General features: G+C 50.2%; 1 protein-coding gene across 1 annotated transcript; it reads left to right on the top strand.

The window, feature by feature from the left end:
- The first annotated feature begins 1,190 nt into the window (after positions 1 to 1,190).
- MEPCE (methylphosphate capping enzyme) lies at positions 1,191 to 21,903 on the top strand. Its single transcript, XM_040347049.1, has 4 exons — positions 1,191 to 2,583; positions 15,494 to 15,712; positions 17,615 to 17,744; positions 21,704 to 21,903. The coding sequence occupies exons 1-4, from the start codon at positions 1,318 to 1,320 to the stop codon at positions 21,811 to 21,813; spliced, it is 1,725 nt and encodes a 574-aa protein (XP_040202983.1). The 5' UTR covers positions 1,191 to 1,317; the 3' UTR covers positions 21,814 to 21,903.
- Positions 21,904 to 22,107: the final 204 nt, after the last annotated feature.

The following is a 22,107-nucleotide window of genomic DNA, read 5'->3' as shown; positions in this document are numbered from 1 at the left end:
GTCTCCGGGGGTCCCGGGCTCTCCCGCCGCCATTTTACACAGAACTCAGCGACGCCACCAGAACGTCCACACGGAGGGCGGGGCCTGTAACTACATCCCCCGGCATGCCCCGCGGCTCTCGCAGGCCCCCCCCGCCCTCATATTAGGTGTCCTGTCCGCCTGTCTCCGGACTTTCCTCTGAGGTGAGGTGATTCTACCCGCCGCTGTCCGATCTCTCTCACCAGACAGCGGCAGTCCGCCCCCCTCTACACCACGGAGAGCGGCTTTCCCAGCCCCCAGCCGTAGTCACCGTTCCTCCGTTTTCAGGCAACTCCCCCTCCGCCTATATTCACATTGACGCCTGTGATTGGGCGAGCGGCAGGGGGCGGCTCTCTCCTCGGCCGCCTTCTCATTGGCCACGGCCGCGCGTCCATCGGCGTCACGTGTCGGGAGCACGGCAGGCCAGGGGGCGTGGAGGCGGGGCCGGGGGCGGTGTCCAGGGCGGGGCTCGGGCTGTCTATATAAAGGAGCGCGCGCCGTGAAGCCGCACACAGACTCGCTCGCTCTCCGCTTGCGTCGGAGGTGTTTGGTTAGGAGTGGGTGTGGTCGGCAGCGCGCATGCGCCCCAGCCTGCGAGGGAAGGTAGAGCGCCTATTGGTTTTCTCGGAGTTTGTGTGTGTGTGTGAGAGGAGGGGGCGGAGCCGGCGGGATAACTGTCGGCTCACCCCGCCATTTCTGTCAGCGAGGGGGGGGGGGAGTGCAACTTCTCTAACCACCTTCCTCATGAATAATTCATACATTTCTCTTCACAGGTCCCGCCCACATTGAATGACTGACAGCTGCTCTGAAGAAAGGAAGTGCCCTTTAAGAAGTGGGAGTGGCCTCTCCGTTGGTGGGCGTGTCCTATCAGAAGTAAAAGTGGCTTTTCAAGAAGTGGGAGTGACCTATCAAGAAGTGGGAGTGACCTATCAATAAGTGGATGTGTCCCTGAAGAAGTGGGAGTGCCCATGAAGAAGTGGGAGTGACCTATCAATAAGTGGATGTGTCCCTGAAGAAGTGGGAGTGACCTATCAAGAAGTGGGAGTGACCTATCAATAAGTGGATGTGTCCCTGAAGAAGTGGGAGTGACCTATCAAGAAGTGGAAGTGTCCCTGAAGAAGTGGGAGTGTCTTAAGAAGTAGGAGTGGCTTGCGAGGTAGCGCCCTTGAGGAAGTGGCTTGTGAAAACCCCGCCTCCTACAGATCCAGCAGCTCAGGGGGTGGGGTTCTGGAGGGGCCCGGGGCCCAGGATGTGGGATACGTAGCCACGGTTTGCCCCAAGCCTTCCATTGACCCCCCAATGGAGGTCCTCCTAGAGATGGCCTCCTCCCAGGAGACCCTGCAGCCCATCAAAGATGACGAAAAGACTTTCATGGCTCCGCCCCCGGCCCCTCCCCCGCTGCCGGACGCCAAGCCGGCCAAGGAGGAGCCGTTGTTGCCGCCCCGCGTGCCGAGGAACGGCTTCCAGGGAAAGAGGAGGAACAGCTTCAACGTGGGCTTCAAGCACCCGGTGGCGTTCAAGCGGCGGAGGCGGGTCAACTCGGACTGCGACCCCGTCCTTCCGTCCAACTTCCTCCTCGGGGGCAACATCTTCGACCCGCTCAACCTCAACAGCCTGATGGACGAGGAAGTCAGCCGGACGCTCAACGCCGAGACCCCCAAGTCCTCGCCGCTCCCTCACCGCAGCCGGGACCCCGTGGAGATCCTGATCCCGAGGGACATCACCGACCCTCTGAGCCTTAACGCCGGTGCCGGCGAAGGGGAGCTCCTCCTCTCCCCCCTCAAGAGCGGCAGGAAAAGGCACCGCCATCGGCACCACCCGTCCACAGACGTGACCCCCAAGGGGCCGGTCGGGCTGGGCCAGGAGCCCGAGCTTATCCCTGAGGAGTTACGGCCATACGAACTCAACACTGCCATTAATTGCCGCGATGAAGTCGTCCCATTACCCTCCCTGGAAAACGAAGGACTTGATGGGCCGGCGGCAGCGGCCAGTGGCGCGTGTACGTCGGGTTCTCGGCACCGCAAGAGGAGGAGGACCTCCAGCAAGTCTGAAGGGAGGCAGGGGAGCCCCGAGAAAGTCAAGACTTTGGCCAGCGTGGTCGTTGCCGCCAAACCTCAAGGCGGTGCGGCCAAGCCGCCGTGTTTGGGGCCCCAGGGTAAAGAGAAGAACCGCTTCCAGTACGGGAATTACTGCCGATACTACGGATACCGAAACCCGTGCCGGTCTGATGATCCCCGCCTTCGGGTGCTGAGGCCCGAGTGGTTCCGGGGCAAGAACGTGTTGGACATTGGCTGCAACGTGGGCCACCTGACCCTGACTGTGGCGCAGAACCTGGGGCCCTCGCTCATTGTGGGGGTGGACATTGACAGCTCGTTGATTCGAGCCGCCCGGCAAAACATAAGACATTATCTCTCAGAGTACACGAAAGGCGGTGGTGGCGGCTTCCCTGTTTCACTGGCCGCCATACGGGGCCCCATCGCAGCTCCGGCTGTTCCGGGGAAGGAGGCTGGAAAGGAAAGCAAAGAAGAGATCCGTGTCTTCCCGCACAACGTGGCGTTCGTCAAGGTGAGACGGGGCGTGGGGGGAGGGATGGTGACTTTTATTTTTATCTAGTCAGATGACTGTTCTAAGTAGTGGTCAACCAAAACTGGGGTTGGGTGGGTGGTGGCAAGCTTATCGCTCATTGGCTACAATAATGGTTCCCAACCTTAGTCCTCAAGTATGTCCAACGGGTCGTGTTTTCAGGATTTCCCTCACTTGATCAATGCCTTGGTATCTTTGAGGGCCTTTTCTTTTTTTATCTAAGGGAAATTCCCAAAACGTGGCCTTTTGGGGGGAACTTGAGGATTCAAGTTGGGAACCACTGGGCTACAGGGACAGGACCTTGCCAGGTCTGCTAATACAATGAGGTCTTACTCCTGCCACTATTTGATGGCACAACGAGTCTCAACGGCTTGAGTTGTGACCCTTAGTGGGATCTCAAAATCCGAGTCCTTCAGAGCTTTAAAGTGGACCTGTTGTCCACTTTAAGAATCCAGGGTATGATTCCACTCACTATTGTCCACCTTCACCCAAACGTTTAGATGTTGCTTAGTTAACATTTTCTTAGAGGCGCATGGCTGGTGACGTTGGCCTCCATGGATGACGAAGGCGACTTGGTCACCCCATGAAAGGCGACGTTGGTCACCCCATGGAAGGCGACGTTGGTCACCCCATGGAAGGCGACGTTGGTCACCCCATGGAAGGCGACGTTGGTCACCCCATGGAAGGCGACGTTGTAGTACAGAGGTCAGTGTTGGCATCCACAGAAGTCAACGTCGCCATCCATGGAAGTCGGTGTGACCACACATGGGAGGCCAACGACTTCCATGGATGGCGACGTTGACCTCCTTCTGTGGTAACACTGACCTCTGTACTACGACGTTGACTTCCATGGATGTTGACGTTGACCTCCTTCTGTGGTAGCACTGACCCAAGTGGATGGTGACATTGACCTCCTTCTGGAAATGTTCCTCATCCAGCTGCTATGGTGGCCTATTGGCTATGGGGTCACCGTCCTGGAACAGAAATGTTCCTCAGCAAAGTCGGAACCTCCTACCAATCAAGGTCTACGACTCAAAGCTCCAAAGCCAGAGTTGGCTTGACAGTAAGGATGAGCTCCGGCGTGTTCGCAGTGAACACGTGCCGAGCCCGCCAGGAAGTCGGCACCCGCGCCGCGCTAATCACAGCCAGGCAGACATTTCTCGATCTCTGCAGCCGAGCATCGGAAAAATGTCTTCCTGGCGGGCTCTGCACGTGTTCTATGCGAGCACGCCGGAGCTCACCCTTACTTGACAGCCAGGTAACTAGTACTAGAAAAATGAGAAGTCGATAATGGCCGCCCCCTATGTTTCTCCTAGTAAAGCTTTAGTCATCTGGACATCTTAAAGGGGTTGTAAACCCTCAAGATTTTCCACCTTAAAGCGGAGTTCCACCCAAAAATGGAACTTCCGCTGTCCGAATTCCTCCCCCCTCTGGTGTCCCATTTTGGCACCTTTCAGGGGGGAGCAGATACTAATACAGGTATTTGCACCCACTTCCGGGCATAGATAGCCGCATTATCTGTGGGTATCTACACCACCCCCTCCCCACTGACTTCTGGGAGACACACGGGTCCTAGAAGACAGCAGGGTCCCTTCGGATTGCGCATGCGCAGTAGGGAACCAGGAAGTGAAGCCTCAAGGCTTCACTTCCTGATTCCCTTACCGGAGATGGCTGCAGCAGCATCCGAGGGACGGGTCGGCCTCGGGTGCTGACATCGTGGGCGCCCTGGACAGGCAAGTGTCCTTATTTTAAAAGTCAGCAGCTGCAGTATTTTTAGTTGCGGACTATAACAAAACAAAATTGACGGACCTCCGCTTTAAGGGGAAAAACCTTTTTGTAGCGCAGCAGCCCCCCCCCCCCCCTTTACTTACCTGAACCCGATCGTTCCGGGGACGAGCACAGCAGCTCCAGCCGCTGTCTCGGGTCCTCATTGGCTGTCAATCGGAGCCAGTGAACACAGGGCCAAGTCCTGCTGTCTGTGTCAATGGACTCAGAAGTAGGGCTCGGAGAATTCCCAGGAAAGCGTCTCTCTCACTGTGGGGGCACTCAAGAAGAGGAGGATCGGGGGGGCCAGTTGCCCTTGCACAGAGGAGGCAAATATAACATGTTTAAAAAAACAAAACAAACTTTACCACCCTTATAAACCCCACTTGACCCTTCTAAGGAAGCCTCTTGTATAGAGGCAAGGTGAAAAGGTACCCCCCCTTCCCCTCCCAAACCACCTCAGATGGGTGGCCTGCTGCACAGACAGGAAGTGGGAACCGAACTTCCTCCTCTTCATTTTGTCATGTGACTTCCCTATCACATGGCACTGAGCACAAGGGAAGCTGGGCCTAAATTGTGCAGAATGGGGGGGGGACCTCTTATTGGTGGCACTGTGCCCTGGTATGGAGGTCATCAAGCACTATACCACCCGTGGTGATTGCTAGAGCCAGGATTGGGGGGGGGGTGACTGTATATAGTGCTCTTGGGGTGTCTCCCTATCCCCCCCCGGAAGTCGAAGCCCCATCGTTGTGAACTCCCAACTGGATCTTAAATGTTAGGAAGGTCCTCCCAAGCCTGCATATTATAGTTGTGTACAGCTTGTGTGGGGGGGGGGGGGGGGTTTAATGGGGGCATTAAGGAATAAGATGTCTCGCTTGCCCTATCCCTTGGTCCTGTAGGTGCCCCCCCCCCTATCCTCACTTTGCTCAGGTGGGGGGAGAGTACAAGTCTCCTTCTCACTCCCCCCCAGCAGATGGGGCTCTTGTCACGCATGCTCTGAATAGCGTTCCGGGCTGAGAGAAAGCAATGTGTCTTCTCCTCACTGAACGGCTTTAACCTAATAATTGCTGTACGAGCGCTCTGCAATTTTGGCGGGGGGGTGGGGGGGCATATTGAACTGCATTACTTGTGTTTGGAGGTGGTGGTTGCATGTCTAGTATTCTGGTAAGTGGACCAGGAGGGGGTGTTTGGTAAAACCGCAGCGCAACCCCATGGTTTTGCTGCCCCCCCCTTCCCGGTTGCAAGTGTGAACAAACCCTTAACACTCCCGGGATGTGGACAGGACCATCCGTCCTGGTGATGTCAGAGAGCTGTGACCAGCAGGGCAGCGTTGGGGAACCCCGTTGTATGAAGAGGGGGAGGAAGGGCTACAGGAGCGAGGAATAGGTCAAGCTTGTGAACTTCTGCATTTAACCTGAGCGTTGCAGGGGGGGGCGGGGGGTGCATTGTGGGTACATTTAGCAGCAAACTGGAGACCCCCCCCCCCCCATATCTGTATTTTTGTCATCTGTGTCCCTTCACGTCCTGTCCCTTCAGATACAACAGGAAGGTCCCCCTTAGTTGTTGGTGTCTCCACTTGGAGGATTTCTTCTGTGTTCTGGTGACAACATTTTTTTTTTTTTTGGGGGGGGGGGGGGGCAAAGAGTGTGAATTTCCTCAGCTCGGGGGCCCCAGACAGCGACAAACGTCTAACTGGGGTTCTAATACCCCTTAGTTGCCATCTTTCTCTTCCTGTCCCCTCAGATACAACGGGAAGGTCCTCCTAAGTTGTTGGGTGTCCCCACTGATAGGATTTCTTCTCCTTGTTCTGGTGACAACATTTTTTGGGGGGGGGGGGTTTCCTGATGGGACAAGGAGGATGAATCTCCTCAGTCAGCTCAGGGGCCCCAGGCAGCAACAAACATCTAACTAGGGGTTCACTTCCTGTCCCCAGAGATGCAATGGAGGATTTATTCTCCGTGTTCTGGTGACATGTTTTGGGGGGGGTTTCCTGATGGGACAAAGAGGATGAATCTCCTCAGCTCGGGGGCCCCAGGCAGCAACAAACATCTAACTGGGGTTCTAACACCCCTTGGCAGCAAACTGGAGACCCCCCCCCCCCCAATCTGTTTGTATTTTTGCCATCTGTGTCCCTTCACTTCCTGTCCCCTCAGATACAACAGGAAGGTCCTCCTTGGTTGTTGGTGTCCCCACTTGGAGGATTTCTTCTCAGTGTTCTGGTGACAACATTTTTTTGGGGGGGGGGGGGTGATTCCTGATGGGACAAGGAGGATGAATCTCCTCAGTCAGCTCAGGGGCCCCAGACAGCAACAAACGTCTAACTGGGGGTTCACTTCCTGTGCCCTCTGATACAACAGGAAGGTCCTCCTTGGTTGTTGGTGTCTCCACTTGGAGGATTTCTTCTCTGTGTTCTGGTGACAACATTTTGGGGGGCGGGGGGACAGAGGATGAATCTCCTCAGCTCGGGGGGGCCCCAGACGGCAACAAACGTCTACCCCCCCCCCACAAACCCCACCATCACTCCTTCCTAGAAGCTCTATCAGAAGACAAATACAGGAAGTAATAGTTTAACTTCCATCCTGAGATTGCAATCCCAAAAATAAAATAGAAGCGATCGCTGAGCTGGTTGGCGATGAAATGTTCGTTCGTTGCAGTGAAATATTGACTTGATCAGGAGTATCTTTTTATAGAATTACTTTACCCCCCTCCTTCTCCAAGATGGTGTCTGGGATGTGCCATATGGTGGCTGGTTGCATCATTAGGATGGCCTATGCTGGCGCAGTAATATGTATTCAAACCCAATGTTGTCCCCCCCCCCCCCCATGCTTGTCATTGCTCTGTAATTAACCCCCTTGATGTGTGATTATTATATGCTCTGCTTGTATCTGACCCCCCCGCCCCCCTCCTGCACATGTGTTGTATATTCAGCCTCTCTAGTCTTCACTGTCTATGGCAGTGATGGTGAACCTTGGCACCCCCAGATGTTTTGGAACTACATTTCCCATGATGCTTATGAACTCTGCAGTGTAGTGGAGCATCATGGGAAATGTAGTCCCAAAACATCTGGGGTGCCAAGGTTCTCCATCACTGGTCTATGGCATTCACCTAATACATGGGTCCTCAAACTACAGCCCTCCAGGTGTTCAGGAACTACAATTCCCATCATGCCTAGTCATGTCTGTGAATGTCAGGGTTTTACAATGCCTCATGGGATGTGTAGTTCCGCAACAGCTGGAGGGCCGTAGTTTGGAGATCCCTGACCTAATACATCTGCATTTGGGGGTCTGTGGTAAAGGTGGTGGAATTCTGTTGGGATGGCCACCTAGGGCCGGGGCAGTCTGCCAGATTCAGATGGTCGGTTCTGGAGAAAAGCGCGTGGTAATACGTAGACCACATTGGGGGGGGGGGGTGGATTACAGACAGATGTGGTCACGGGAAGTCCAAAAAATGAAAAGGGCGTGTTTCTTTTAGTTGGTCGCAGCTTGGGAAATCGTACCACCCCCGGCTGAGCATTGGGAACACCAGATATAGGTTTTGCCATAACGTCCGCACTTCGGACCCGGTGGTCACCCTAAAAGAGCCGTAACTGCGGGTATGGAAAGAAGGCCCCTAGAGTCTGGAGGTACTTTTGTAGAGGGCCTCGGGGGCCCTGAAACCTAAGATAGCTCCAGTGTTTGAGGTAGATTGAAGAGGGCCTCGGGACCCCCTAAAACCCAAGCCATCTTCAGTCTTTGAGGTACCGTCTAGACTCTAGAGGGCCCCTGAAACCGGAGCCAGCTCCAGTCTTGGAGATACCTTTTGTAGAGGGCCAAGAGACCCCTGAAACCTGAGCCAGCTCCAGTCTTTGAGGTACCTTCTAGAGGACCCCTGAAACCCAAACCAGCTTTTGAGGTACCTTTTGTAGAGGGCCCTGGGACCCCTGAAACCCTAACCAGCTCTTGTCTTTGAGGTACCTTCTAGAGGGCCCTTAGACCCCTAAAACCCATGCCAGCTCCTGTCTTTGAGGTACCTTTTTGTAGGGGGCCAAGAGACCCCTGAAACCTGCGCCAGCTTCAGTCTTTGATTACCTTGTAATTTGCCCCTAAAACCCGAGCCAGCTCTAGTTTTTGAGGTACCTTTGTGGACAGCCCTCAGACCCCTGAAACCCAAACCAGCTCCTGTCTTTGCTTTACCTTTTGTAGAAGGCCCTGGGACCCCTTAAACCTGAGCCAGCCCCGATCTTTGCATTACCTTGTAGAGGGCCAAGGGACCCCTGAAACCTGAGCATCTCCAGTCTTTGAGGTACCTTGTAAAGGGCTGCTAAAACCTGAGCCAGCCGTAGTCTTTTAGGTACCTTCTAGAGGGCCCTTGGACCCCTGAAACCCAAGCCAGCTCCAATCTTTGAGGTATCTTTGTAGAGGGCCAAGGGACCCCTGAAACCTGCGCCAGCTTCAGTCTTTGGTTACCTTGTAATTTGCCCCTAAAACCCGAGCCAGCTCTAGTTTTTGTGGTACTTTTGTAGATGGCCCTGAAGCCCAAGCCAGCTCCTGTCTTTGCGTTTACCTTTTGTAGAGGGCCCTGGGACCCCTGAAACCTGAGCCAGCCCCGATCTTTGAGGCACCTTGTAGAGGGCCAAGGGACCAATGAAACCTACCCCATAGACCCCTCAGACCTAAGCCGGGTCCTTGTAGCCCACTGCTGGAGCTGCAGATGTCCTATGTGGTGGAGTGTGGCCCCAGGAATGAACTCCTAGCAGGAGGAGCGCGCCAAGTCCTCCATGTTCAGGCCGGGCCTAGTGGAGGTTCCTGCACCTGTCTGTAATTGTTCCGTTGTTGTTGTAATAATAACGTAGAAGACGGGAATGTGTGGAAATTCCCTCACTACTGCCAACGTATGGCTTGCGTTTGTGGCAGCAAAAGGATTAAAGAGAACCGGTCACAGCCCGACGTATGTATTTGCATATTCACTCTACAAAGGGAAGCTGTAACCATTGCGGGTTTTTTATACTTTAGTTTTCGTTTCAGTTTTTAACCACTTCCAGCCCAGACCTTTCATGGCACTTTGTATACAATATGTAACAATCGGTATATTTTACTAGAAAATTTATTGGAGTATATATATATATTTAGTTTTTTATTTATTTTCTTTTTTTTTTCATTAGAGAATAAATGAGTGGGTGTTGCTTATTTTTTGTATGTCACACAGTACTTGCGTTTTTTTTTTTAATGCAATTTTTTGGGGGAAAGATGCAATAAATCACCCAATTTTGTTAAAATAAAATTATTAAAGATAAGGTTGCACCGAGTAAGTAGATGCCGAACATGTCCAACCTTAAATTTTTGCGTGCGCCTGTGAAATGGCGACAAACTTCAGTCCCCTAAATTCTACCATAGGCGACACTTTATTTTTAAACTGCCCCCCCATCCCGATAGGTCATCTGCGATTTACGGAGATCTGGTGGTAAAAATAATTGCTGTCACGCCGGCGTGCGTAGCGATATGTAGCATGTGTGTCGCAATGGATGTTTTACAGGTATCTGCACCCCTCCCCCCTGAAAGGTGCCAAATGTGACACCGGACGGAGGGGGGGGGGGGGGGTCTGAAAAACAGAGGTTCCATTTTTGTGTGGACCTCCGCTTTTATTTTTTTTTACATTTTTACTTTTTTGATAACATAGAGCAGTGTTTCCCAACTCCAGTCCTCAAGGCACACCAACAGGTCATGTTTTCAGGCTTTCCATTATTTTGCACAGGTGATTTGATCAGTTTCACTGCCTTAGTAATTGCCACAGCCGTTTCATATGAGGGAAATCCTGAAAACATGACCTGTTGGGGTGCCCCGAGGACTGGAGTTGAAAAACTGACATAGAGGACCAAAAAGTCCATGGGGGGCACACATTGCGGCGATCGGTGGTGCGGGGTGTCAATCTGAAGCACCGCTACGCCGATCTCGGTAAAGAGCCTCCGATGGGGACTCTTTACCACGTCATCAGCCGTGTCCAATCACGGCTGATCACGATGTAAACAGGAAGAGCCGTTGATCGGCTTTTCCTCACTAATGTCTGACAGACGCGAGCCGATTGGCTGCTCTCCTGACAGAGGGGGGGGTCTGTGCTGATTGTTTATGGGCATAGTCCCCCCTTGGATCCCTGCCCAGGACCACCAGTATGCCGCCCAGGATGCCCACCATACTAGACCACCAGGTATGCCCCCCCCCCCTAGACCACCAGTGATATGCAAATCTGTGCCCAGGCAGCTGCCAATCAGTGCCCACTCGCAATTAGAGCTGAACGATTAGTCGTATATTAATCGTGATCTCGATTCTCCCCCGGGATGTAGCCTGGCCCAGAGGAGAAGCCACGGAACCTCCGTGAAAATGCAAGTGCCGCCGATCGGAGGAGAGGATGCCTGGTTGTGGGCAGTACCACATTTCTCGGCTGGGAAACACCGCTGTGAGTGCGCACCAGCATTGATCCGATGCCAGGCATTTTTTTTGAGAATCGTGATCTGTATTCTAAGAAAAAGAATCGCAATTCTCTTTGTGTCCCAGAATCGTGCAGCTCTACTCGCAATGCCTACCAGTGGCATCAGTGCTGCCTATCAGTGCCACCCATAAGTACCCATCTTTGCAGCCTTTCAGTGTCGCGTATCAATGCCGCCTATCAATGCCCGTCAGTGCCACCTCATCGGTGCCGCCTTATCAGTGCCCTTCAGTGAAGGAGAAAATTTACTTCTTTTACAACATTTTATAACCGAAACGAAAGCAAAATTTTAATTTTTTTTTCAAGATTTTCGGTCTTTTTTACTTGGAAAAAAATAAAAATCAGAGGTGATTAAATACCATTTAAAATAAATCTCTATTTGTGGGAACAAATGATAAAAATTCTGTCTGGGTACAGCGTTGTATGACTGCGCAATTGTCATTCAAACAGAGACAGCTAAAAATGGCCTGGGCAGGGGGGGGTGGGAGTAAATGCTCCCCGGGATTGAAGTGGTTAATGAGATATTTGGGGTCCTGAAGCCCCCGCATGTCTCCTCCCACTGAATGGAATGCAATCCCAGATTTTTTTTTTGATTTTTTTTTTTTAGTCAGCTGTCCAACGATCATGTCCGGACATGTCCGGCGCTCCCACATAGGATGTCCTGTCCACCTTAGAGGAGATCTTTACCCATTTAGAGCCCCGTATACCCCCCCCCCCCCCCCCCCCGTACTGAAAATGGAATGGCCCAATACTTCTAGGTATGACATTGGTAGGGGGAGGTGCATGTGACGGCGCTGGGCCAATCAGCTGTAACGCGAGTCCTAGGCCACGCCTCCAGCAATTTATACCTTACACAGGACTTTATTTTGTTTCTTTTGTGGTTGGTCTGGATGGACTTGTGTCTTTTTTCAACCTGACTAACTATGTAACTGACTGCCTATTGGTTCCTGGCAGCTAAACCGAGCGAGGAGGGACCCCCCCCTGCCAGACAATACAACCTGATCCCCCGACCTCCATTACAACAACTAATTTAGACATTTGAGTCTCGGTTCATACTAATGCAGGAAACACAAGAATCGCTGCGCCCCCCCCCCGCATCACGCTCTAAGCAATCGCACCGCTTCCATGCGATCGGCTGCGGGTGTCGGTTATCGTAACGCCCCCCCCCCCCCCAAACACAGATCACAAAACGCAGTGCGGTTGCTAAGATCGCATCGCATGGGTGTGAGCACCCAATGCGATGTGATTCAGGTGTGGGACAGGGGGAGGGGAAAGGTTCTGCACAGACATTGCGTGCGATGCGCACAGGGAAGCGATTGAACCAGTGTGAGCCCAGCCTACAGGAGGAGCAGCATAGAACTGGGGGCATCGCTCTGCTCTCTGCTTCTGTCAGCACGTGCCCCCTGTGTACCTAGAGCCTGATTGGTTCCTCCTCCTTCTCCAAAGTCTGAGCAGATTGGAGGGGCTCATTGATACAGACCCGGGTAGCTGCACTTCAAGTCCTTTTTTTTTTTTTTTTGCCTACTGGGCAATTTTTATTCTTTTTCTTTCTATTTTTTTATTTTGCATGCCCTTTTTTCACATTTATTTTTTATTTTATTATTTTGCTAGAAATGACCATAAACATAAAAACGAGACCCTGGCTACATCACAGGTTTACTAGTAAAAAGTAAAAAAAATGGCTCCTCATTCTCTCTGCCAGGCTGTGTCTGTACTTTTGGAGGTTTTTGTTCACTCATTTCCTGTGTTGTCACCAGGACAGGAAATGAGCAAAATCCTTGCAATGGGAATACTGACAGTAGGTTAATTTTATTATTATATTTTTTTATTTATTATTTTATTTTAATATTATTATTATTATTATTATTATTATTATTATTATTTTATTAATAAAATTATAATAAAAATAAAATGATAATATTTAATATTATTATTTTTATTTTATTTTTATATTATTATTATTATTATTATTTTTATTGTATTAATAAAAATAAAATAATAAAAATAAAATATTTAATAATTTTATTTTGTTTTTATATTATTTTTATTAATAAAAATTATAATAAAAATAAAATAATAAAAATAAAATGATATTTAATATTATTATTTTGATATTATTATTATTATATATATATATATATTTTTTTAATAATAAAAATATAATAATAAAAATAAAATGATATCCAATAATTTTATTTTATTTTTCTATTATTATTTTTATTAATAAAAATTATAATAAAAATAATAATAAAAATAAAATAATAAAAATAAAATGATATGTAATATTTTTATATTTTATATATATATATATATATATATATATATATATATATATATATATATATATATATATATATATATATATATATATATATATATATATATATATATATATATATATATATATATATATATATATATATATATATATATAATAAAAATAATATTAATAATAAAAATATAATAAAATAATAATTATTATTATATATTTTTTTGTTTTTTTTTGTGTGTGTGGGTTTTTTTTTTTTTTTAGTAGACCAGGGAAAAGGGGGTAAGACGGATGTTGAGGTTTTTAGTATCTGATCCTGTTGGGGGTTATTTCCCTCCACTAGGACAAGAAATGAGGGGATAACTCCCCACTGAGCAATAAAAAAAAAATGCTGATGGAATTTCTAGTCCCCCCCCCCCCCCCCCCCCCCCCCTTTAAATCTTTAAGGTGGAATTGTAATCTTGATTATATTTTCCCTGTCCCCCCCCATTGTCATATTATAACCTCTTGGAGCCTCCCGACCCTTTAAGGCTGGGGTAGGCAACCTCGGCCCTCCAACTGTGCAGGAGAAACTACAAGTCCCATGAGACATTCATTGCGAGACCCCCCTGACCAATCACAGGCATGACTCCTAGAGACAGAGGCATGATGGGATTTGTAGTTTCACCACAGCTGGAGGGCCCGAGGTTGCCTACCCTCTGCCTTAAAGGGGGTTTAGGATGCCGGGGAGGCGCGGTTTATGATCATGTGAGCGCTGTGACTGGCTGTCAGATTATCAGAAAGCTTGGGCGCTTTCTGTTGGCCTTGCGTAAATGTTCCGGGATCACACACTTGGAACAGCTGTATTTGCGCTACGGCAGGGGTAGGCAACCTCAACACTCCCTTATGACTAAGGCCTTATAGGCTGAAACGCATCAACTGTTTTTACTTGCGTTTTGTTCACTGTAGTTTATCAATAAAAAAAAAAATCTTCGTTTTTAACCCCTTGCCGACCGCCGCATGTAGATATACGTCGGCAGAATGGCACGGACAGGCACATTGGCGTACCTGTACGTCCCTGCCTTCTAGCGGGTGGGGGGTCCGATCGGGATGTTTTGTTTGGGAGCCACGTCGCACGACCGCGCAATTGTCTGTTAAAGCGACGCAGTCCCGAACTGTAAAAACACCTTGGGTCTTTAGGCAGCATATTGGTCCGGTCCTTCAGTGGTTAAAGAGCAACGACCGGAGTACGGATCATTTTTTTTTCTTCAACCTCGGCCCTCCAGCTGTGGTGAAACTACAAATCCCATCATGCCCCTGCCTCTAGGAGTCATGCCTGTGATTTTCAGGGGTCTTGCACTGTCTCATGGGACTTGTAGTTTCACCACAGCTGGAGGGCCGAGGTGGCCTACCTACCCCCTGCTTTAAGGGGTTTAGGATGCTGGGAGGCGCGATTAATGATCATGTGACCGCTGTGATTGGCGGTCAGATTATCAGAAAGCTGGAGGGCCGAGGTTGCCTACCCCTTGCTTTAAAGGGGTTTAGGATGCCGCGATTAATGATCATGTGACCACCGTGATTGGCTGTCATAGCGGTCAGATGGTCAGAAAGCTGGAGGGCCGAGGTTGCCTACCCTCTGCTCTAATGCATGCAAATATGCGACCGCTTGGCAGCAAGGCCCGCCCGCTGAGAGGTCGCATGGAGGCTGGCGCCAAGAGGTTAACTCCTACTTGGAGACCAGGTGATGTCATCGTTGGGTCTCTACTTCTCTATGGCTGGTGGGAGGGACCAGCAGGGGGCTGTACACGGCTTCCTGAAAGCATCCCAACACCCTGCCTTCAAAAGGTGATCAGTCCTGACGCATGCAGTGGGAGGAGTTATGTAAATAATTGAAACGCCTTCATGGTCGGTCTGGAGGAGTGGGCGTTCCCAGGCTGGCTGGGTTAGGACCACCTTGGGTGACGCCCACACGCGTGACGCTGGGCTTCCACGATTGCAGAAAGTGAAATCCAATGAGGGACGTAGGCATGGGTGCCAAGGGCTGCATGATGTGCCCCTTGGGGGGCAGTTAGTTGGCCACTACACCCCACCTTATGTCCAACATCTCCACTCCTTGTGTACAGGGCTGGTGGGAGGAAGGCTGGAATTTCCACCACCGTTTTGCCCAATCGGCTTATAGATATTGAATACCAAAAGTTATGATGGTAAAAAAAAGGGGGGGGCTGGTTGAGAGAATGCAGCAGGAGAAGTGAGACGCCCCCCTTTCTGTAGCATGGAAACCCAAGGATGGATGGAGGTGGAGCCATGGTAGGGAGGTCTCTCTGCTCCTCCACACCCATAACGGTGAAATGCGACTTCTGGGAAAGCTTGTAAGTACTTCTGTGACTAACCCCCCCCCCTTTTTTTCTCTCCCCCCTGCAGGGTAATTACGTGGTGGAGCAGGACGAGCTGGTGGAGGTGCAGCGGCCAGAATACGACGTCATCCTGTGCCTCAGCGTCACCAAGTGGGTCCACCTGAACTGGGGAGACGAGGGACTGAAACGCATGTTTCGGAGAATCTACAGGCACCTGTCTCCGGGGGGGATCCTCATCCTGGAACCCCAACCCTGGTCCTCCTACGGGAAGAGGAAGAAGCTGACAGTGAGTAGAGCGAGGGTGGGGGGGCGGGGGGGGTGAATCTGTTGGGTTGAAGTCTTTTGGAAGCCTGAGCAATCTGGGTCCTGAAAAAAGGAAACTCGATCAACTGCCTCGCCTCGCACGGGGCGCCAACATTTTTATCCTGACCCCAGAAAAGGAAGGTCAGTTCCTTGGCTCATAGGGTCCAGTATGTTCAATATGCATTGGCAGCCCCATTCATTACTACCCTAACCCAGGGACCATAAACGGGGGGGTGGCAGGCTCAACCTTTGCAAGACTTGGTTGCCTTTGAACCCGCTCAGGTCTCCAATCTGTATTGATTGCAGTGCTAAATAAACTCTACAGGGGGCAGTGCTATCATAGTGTTATGTTCCTATTTCTCTTTATATATACATCCAAGGATATGATGTGCTTTTGCAGCAGATGCTTGACCTTGAACACTACTGGTAAAGCAGAATTCCAGGCAGATTAACCCCTGTAAAAGCTCGTGGGGCAGGAAGGAAGGATCGGCCATCAGTTGACCACTGTCACATGATTAGAAGCTGGTCTCGCCAGCTACCGATCTTTAGTCCAGATCGATCTCTGCGCTCGGAGCGTGCGATAAGAGCGCACTCGGTACATAAACATCGGCTCTCCATAACATACATGTTCAACGTGTGGGTGGTAAAGGGCGGGTTAAAGAGTATTTTTTTTCCTTTCCATTAAGGGCCACAGCTTGACAATTTAGCAGCCTTGGGTTATACTGCCACCTATAGGAGAAATGGGATACTAAGCACATAGAAAACAGGAGGTCCAGCCCCCCTTGAGACAGTAGCTCCTTTTTTGCTTGGTGTCCTCAAGGAAATAGAATACTGAAGACCCAGCCCCTTGAGGCTTTGGCTCCTCCCACACCAACCCTACTCGGTTTTGCATCGTGTCCTCAAGGAAATAGAATACTGAAGGCCCAGCCCCCTTGAAGCTGTAGCTCCTCCCACACCAATTTTGCCAGCCCCCTTGATGCTATAGCCCCTCCCACACCAGTCCTGCTCAGTTTTGCTTAGTGTCCTCAAGGAAATGGAATACTGAAAGCCCAGCCCCCTTGAGACTGTAGCTCCTCCCACACCAGTCCTTTGTTTTGCTTAGTGTCCCTTAAGGAAATGGAATACTGAAGGCCCAGCCCCCTTGAAGCTGTAGCTCCTCTCACACCAATTTTGCCAGCCCCCTTGATGCTATAGCTCCTCCCACACCAGTCCTGCTCAGTTTTGCTTAGTGTCCTCAAGGAAATAGAATACTGAAGGCCCAGCCCCCCTTGAGACTGTAGCTCCTCCCACACCAGTCCTTTGTTTTGCTTAGTGTCCCTTAAGGAAATGGAATACTGAAGGCCCAGCCCCCTTGAAGCTGTAGCTCCTCTCACACCAATTTTGCCAGCCCCCTTGATGCTATAGCTCCTCCCACACCAGTTCTCCTCAGTTTTGCTTAGTGTCCTCAAGGAAATGGAATACTGAAGGCCAGCCCCCTTGAGACCGTAGCTCCTCCCACACCAGTCCTTCGTTTTGCTTAGTGTCCTCAAGGAAATAGTATGCAATGCAAAAAAAAGCCCCCTATTGACTGCAATGCTCTATAGCCTCACACAGTGTGGTCAGCCAACGGTTAGCAGGAGGAAAGACCAAAGAGATGACCTCCTCATTCTGCTGCTCCCTTTACTGTCCAATCACAGGATGGGAGGGGGGAGGGCTGGTGACCGAGCTATATTGCTTTAGGTACAGTAGATAAAAGGTCACCGGCATGCCCGTATTGATCACAAGACCGGCCAAACCGATTTCCACATCCAACCTGATGTGCCTGGAGTTCAGCTTCACCCCCGGTATTCCCAGGTAGGTCCCCTCCCCCAGCAGAATGTAATGTATTTATTTTTTGACTCCTCAGGAATCCATCTATAAGAACTTCTGTAGGATCTCCATGAAGCCGGAGCAGTTCACCTCCTACCTCATGTCTTCCGAAGTGGGCTTCTCCAGTTATGAACTGCTGGCCGCACCGCAGTGTGCTTCATCAAAAGGTAATCCGGTATTCTGTCAGGTGTGCCAATCTGGAAACGAGTAAAGGGGCCCCCCCCCCCCCCCCCTCACACCTCTGCATGGCGGTGGTGGGTGAGATTGGGGCGCCTGCACTTTGCTATACACCCTTTCCAGCAAAACGGGCATTGTACACCCCAGGCCATTCGCTAGGCCGATTTTAAGTTTAACCTTAGGGGGGGCAGACTAAAATACTACAATCACTGAGCAGCACATGATCTCACCTGTTATGTTGCAAACCTGGCCTGTTGGTGGGTCCTGAGGACGGGAGTTGAGAAGCACTGAGCTAGGCCTAGGCACACTCGCTTGATGATCCTTGCAGGCTCCAACACCAGGTACTTTATACTCCCCTCCGGTGCTCCCTCATCATAAAGTGGTTGGGGGTGGACTTTACACTCACTGTCACGTTCTCCTGAATGGGCAAGGTGGTGACCGGGTCTCTTTAAAACCCAAAATTGTCTGGACTTTAAAATTTGAAGGGTCAGTAGTACGCCCATTGTACTTCATGAGGACTCCTTGGACCTCACTTCAGATGCTCCCTTTGGTAGTCCTCCACCCTTGTCCTGACCACCTTGTGAAAGGTTCTGCTCACCATGGAGTGTTTCCTCTTCTCCTGTCTGATCTTTGCCGTTTCACATCTGAGTGGTGGCACCCCCGAGGTTGGTGGTGGCACCCCCGAGGTTGGTGGTGGCACCCCCGAGGTTGGTGGTGGCACCCCGGGCCGTCTTATTAGCATTATGGGCCCCTGGGCAAAGTAATGTTCTGGGGCCCCTACAATGGAGACCGTGCAGGTAACAGACATCAAGTAGGTAGGAGGCAGACAAGTGAAGCTTCCCCTTTTGGGTGGAGCGCCACATTAACTCTATTAATAATCATTCTGTACAGCAAAGAAACAGTGGGGAAAATACTACATACATAAAAGTAACAAAGCTGTCCTGTGCATATAATATATCTGATAGATTGATGCCTCCCCAGCACTCTGACCCCTCTACACCCTAAATATTCCCCCCAGCACTGTAACCATATACCATAAGATACCCCTTGTACTGTGACCCCCAACTACATCCCTGATACCCCCTACACTGTGGCCTCTCTACATCCCTTTGAGTCCCGAGCATTCAAGTTGCATGGGGCGTGGTCAGAGCATCACTGGCGCTCTGGCCCTGCCCCTCCCTGCTGGCTGTGAAATGGGTATCGTTCTCCACAGCACGGTGCACTGCTGCCAGCCTGCCTCCCCTGTGTATCCATCACTCTCAGTGCCATCAGGGGGGCCCCCAATTTCAGGGTAGCGTGGGCTCAAGGACCAGCTGCTTTGGGGAAAGTGCAGGGCCACCCATGCAGCTGGGGCCCCCATGCAGTGCCCTCTCATTAAGACAGCCCTGGTGGCACCCCAAGATTAGTAGTGACACCCTGTTGGCTGAGGCGACCCGTTACCTGTACGTAGTTGTACAAATATGGAGGAAAACTTGGACAGCTGCACTCCAAAAAAATCATAGCTATGATTAAGCACTGTGAAACGCGTCAGCTTCTGTTCTAATTTTGCTGTGGCATGTATTTTTTGTGACCAGTTTTAATAAAAGGAACGCTTTTTTGGAGTGCGGCTGTCCAAGTTTTCCTCCATATTTTTGCATCACCATTGCATTGCCGGCACCCATGGTTTGGATTCAGTGAGAAGGCTCTTTGGTTCATCTGAGCAGTTGGTTACTCTTTCCTCTGTACGTAGTTGTAGTTGGGACTCCAGATGCTTCCCAGCAGTTGTCGCCCACTCCGCTCCTGGCCACCTTGTGAGAGGTCCTGCCTTCCATGGGGTGTTTCTTCTGCAATACCACACCTAACGAGTGAGAACACCCCAAGGTTGGCAGGAACTCGGCAAAAGCGACCCTTTACCTGTCCATGAGGTCAGACGGTGAATTGCTTCCTGTGTCTTACTGGTTTCTGTCTCAAATCTGGGGCTGCATGAGTGCTGCCGGTGATCTGACGATCTGGTTTCGGCTATCGAGATGGTTCCTGTAGGGACTGCGCAGGCGCAATCCTTGCCGACGGAAATCTCCGAACCTTGGGCGACGTTGAATTTGAGGAAAGTGGCCAGTCGGCCTCACGTCCTCGCTTCGCTCGCTCGGCCTCCTGGCTCTTTTTTAAACATCCTCCAATCCACGGGGATGTTAAGGAATGAGCCTGAATGCCGGCCGAGGTTCAGAGATTTCCGTCGGCAAGGATTGCACCTGCGCAGTCCTTACAGGAACCATCTGGATAGGGGAACCTTAACGACAAGTCACCGGCACTGGGGAGATACAGATCATTGCGGGAACCATGAATGCCAACATGTACTGTGACCTACTGAAGCAGAGCATGATCCCTCCCTTCAGAAACTGGGCCGCAGGGTAGTATTCCAACATAACCACCCCAAACACACATCCAAGACCACCACTGCCTCACTAAAGAAGCTGAGGGTAAAGGTGATGGACTGGCCGAGCATGTCTCCAGACCTAAACTCTATTGATCATCTGTGGGGCATCCTCAGAGGGAAGGTGGAGGAGCGCAAGGTCTCCAACATCCACCAGCTCTGTGATGTCATCATGGAGGAGGGGAAGAGGACTCCAGTGGCAACCTGTGAAGATCTGGTGACCTCCATGCCCAGGAGTGTGTTGAGTTATTTTGAGGGGATAGCAAAATTTACACTGTTATACAAGCTGTACACTCACTACACAACATTGTAGATACAAAGTGTCATTTCTTCAGTGTTGTCACATGAAAACATACGAGAAAATATTCACAGAAGTGTGAGGGGTGTACTTACTTTTGTGCGATACGGTATATAGGGGAACTTGGCCTTTAACCACTTAAGGACCGGACCAATATGCTGCTAAATGACCCAAGGGGTTTTTACAATTCGGCACTGCATCGCTTTAACAGACAATTGCGCGGTCGTGCGACGTGGCTCCCAAACAAAATTGGCGTCCTTTTTCCCCCACAAATAGAGCTTTCTTTTGGTGGTATTTGATCACCTCTGCGGTTTTTATTTTTTGCGCTATAAACAAAAATAGAGCGACAATTTTGAAAAAAATTCAATATTTTTTACTTTTTGCTATAATAAATATCCCCCAAAAACATATATAAAGTTATTTTTTTTCCTCAGTTTAGGCCGATACGTATTCTTCTATCTATTTTTGGTAAAAATCGCAATAAGCGTTTATCGATTGGTTTGCGCAAAATTTATAGCGTTTACAAAATAGGGGATAGTTTTATTATTATTTTTTTTTTTTTTACTACTAATGGCGGCGATCAGCGATTTTTTTTCGTGACTGCGACATTATGGCGGACACTTAGGACAATTTTGGGACCATTGTCATTTTCACAGCAAAAAATGCATTTAAATTGCATTGTTTGTTGTGAAAATGACAGTTGCAGTTTGGGAGTTAACCACAGGGGGCGCTGTAGGAGTTAGGGTTCACCTAGTGTGTGTTTACAACTGTAGGGGGGTGTGGCTGTAGGTCTGACGTCATCGATCGAGTCTCCCTATAAAAGGGATCACACGATCGATGCTGCCACCACAGTAAAGCCGTGTTTACTTATGGCTCTCCCCGTTCTTCAGCTCCGGGGAGCGATCGCGAGGCGGCGGCTAGAAACGAATAGCCGCGCCGTCATCCCGGATCGCTCTTGAAGCCACGGGAACCACCGCATGTACGGGGGGGGGTTCCCGATTGGACCCCGGACCCACGTCTAGGCAGGCACGTACAGGTACGTTGATGTGCCATTCTGCTGACGTAAATGTACATGCGGCTGTCCGGAAGAGGTTAAATGGAATGGGAACACCCCATTGGCCTTTTATTTGCCCCCCGGTTGTATCCGGTCCTCCTGTTAAACTATGATGATGATTGTGAGAATATTTTGCCGACTCTCTGATTATAATAACATGTCTCCGCCCCCTTCTCTCTCATTGCAGGGTTCCAGCGTCCAATCTATGCTTTCCACAAATTGGGTGCCCGAGAGGATCTTCCTCCTCCGCCGCCATCTTCACCACGCAGCGCCGCGCCGCCCCCTGTTCAGGCCTAGGAGCGGACAGCATTCAATTTCTTTCATTTTTTTTTTTGCTTTTTGTAATAAGATTCCTGGTTTGTTTTTTTTGGTTTTTTTTGGTGGGTGGGGACAAAAATTTATTTTTTAAGAAAAGTTTGCATTTTTTCTTGGATGGGGAGGGGTGGGGGTGGGGTTGGGGGGTTTAAAAAGTTGCCTGTTTTAGGAATATTTGCAAAAATATAATCTGGTATTTCATGTCGGTGTCGTGTCTGTTATTGGGGGGTGGGGTTGGTTCTCCTGACACCCCCCGGTGTTTGGCTACAGACGGTG

Source organism: Rana temporaria, chromosome 3 (genome assembly GCF_905171775.1).
Source record: "Rana temporaria chromosome 3, aRanTem1.1, whole genome shotgun sequence".
In the NCBI taxonomy this organism is placed as follows: domain Eukaryota; kingdom Metazoa; phylum Chordata; class Amphibia; order Anura; family Ranidae; genus Rana; species Rana temporaria.
This window is presented reverse-complemented; position numbering and strand designations above follow the sequence as displayed.

What these genes read in the sequence shown, in the direction of transcription:
- MEPCE (XM_040347049.1), top strand. Translation starts at nt 1,318, where the DNA reads ATGGAGGTCCTCCTAGAGATGGCCTCCTCCCAGGAGACCCTGCAGCCC. An exon ending in ACAACGTGGCGTTCGTCAAG is followed by an intron (nt 2,584 to 15,493) that starts GTGAGACGGGGC and finishes TCCCCCCTGCAG; the next exon opens with GGTAATTACGTGGTGGAGCA. An exon ending in GGAAGAGGAAGAAGCTGACA is followed by an intron (nt 15,713 to 17,614) that starts GTGAGTAGAGCG and finishes TTGACTCCTCAG; the next exon opens with GAATCCATCTATAAGAACTT.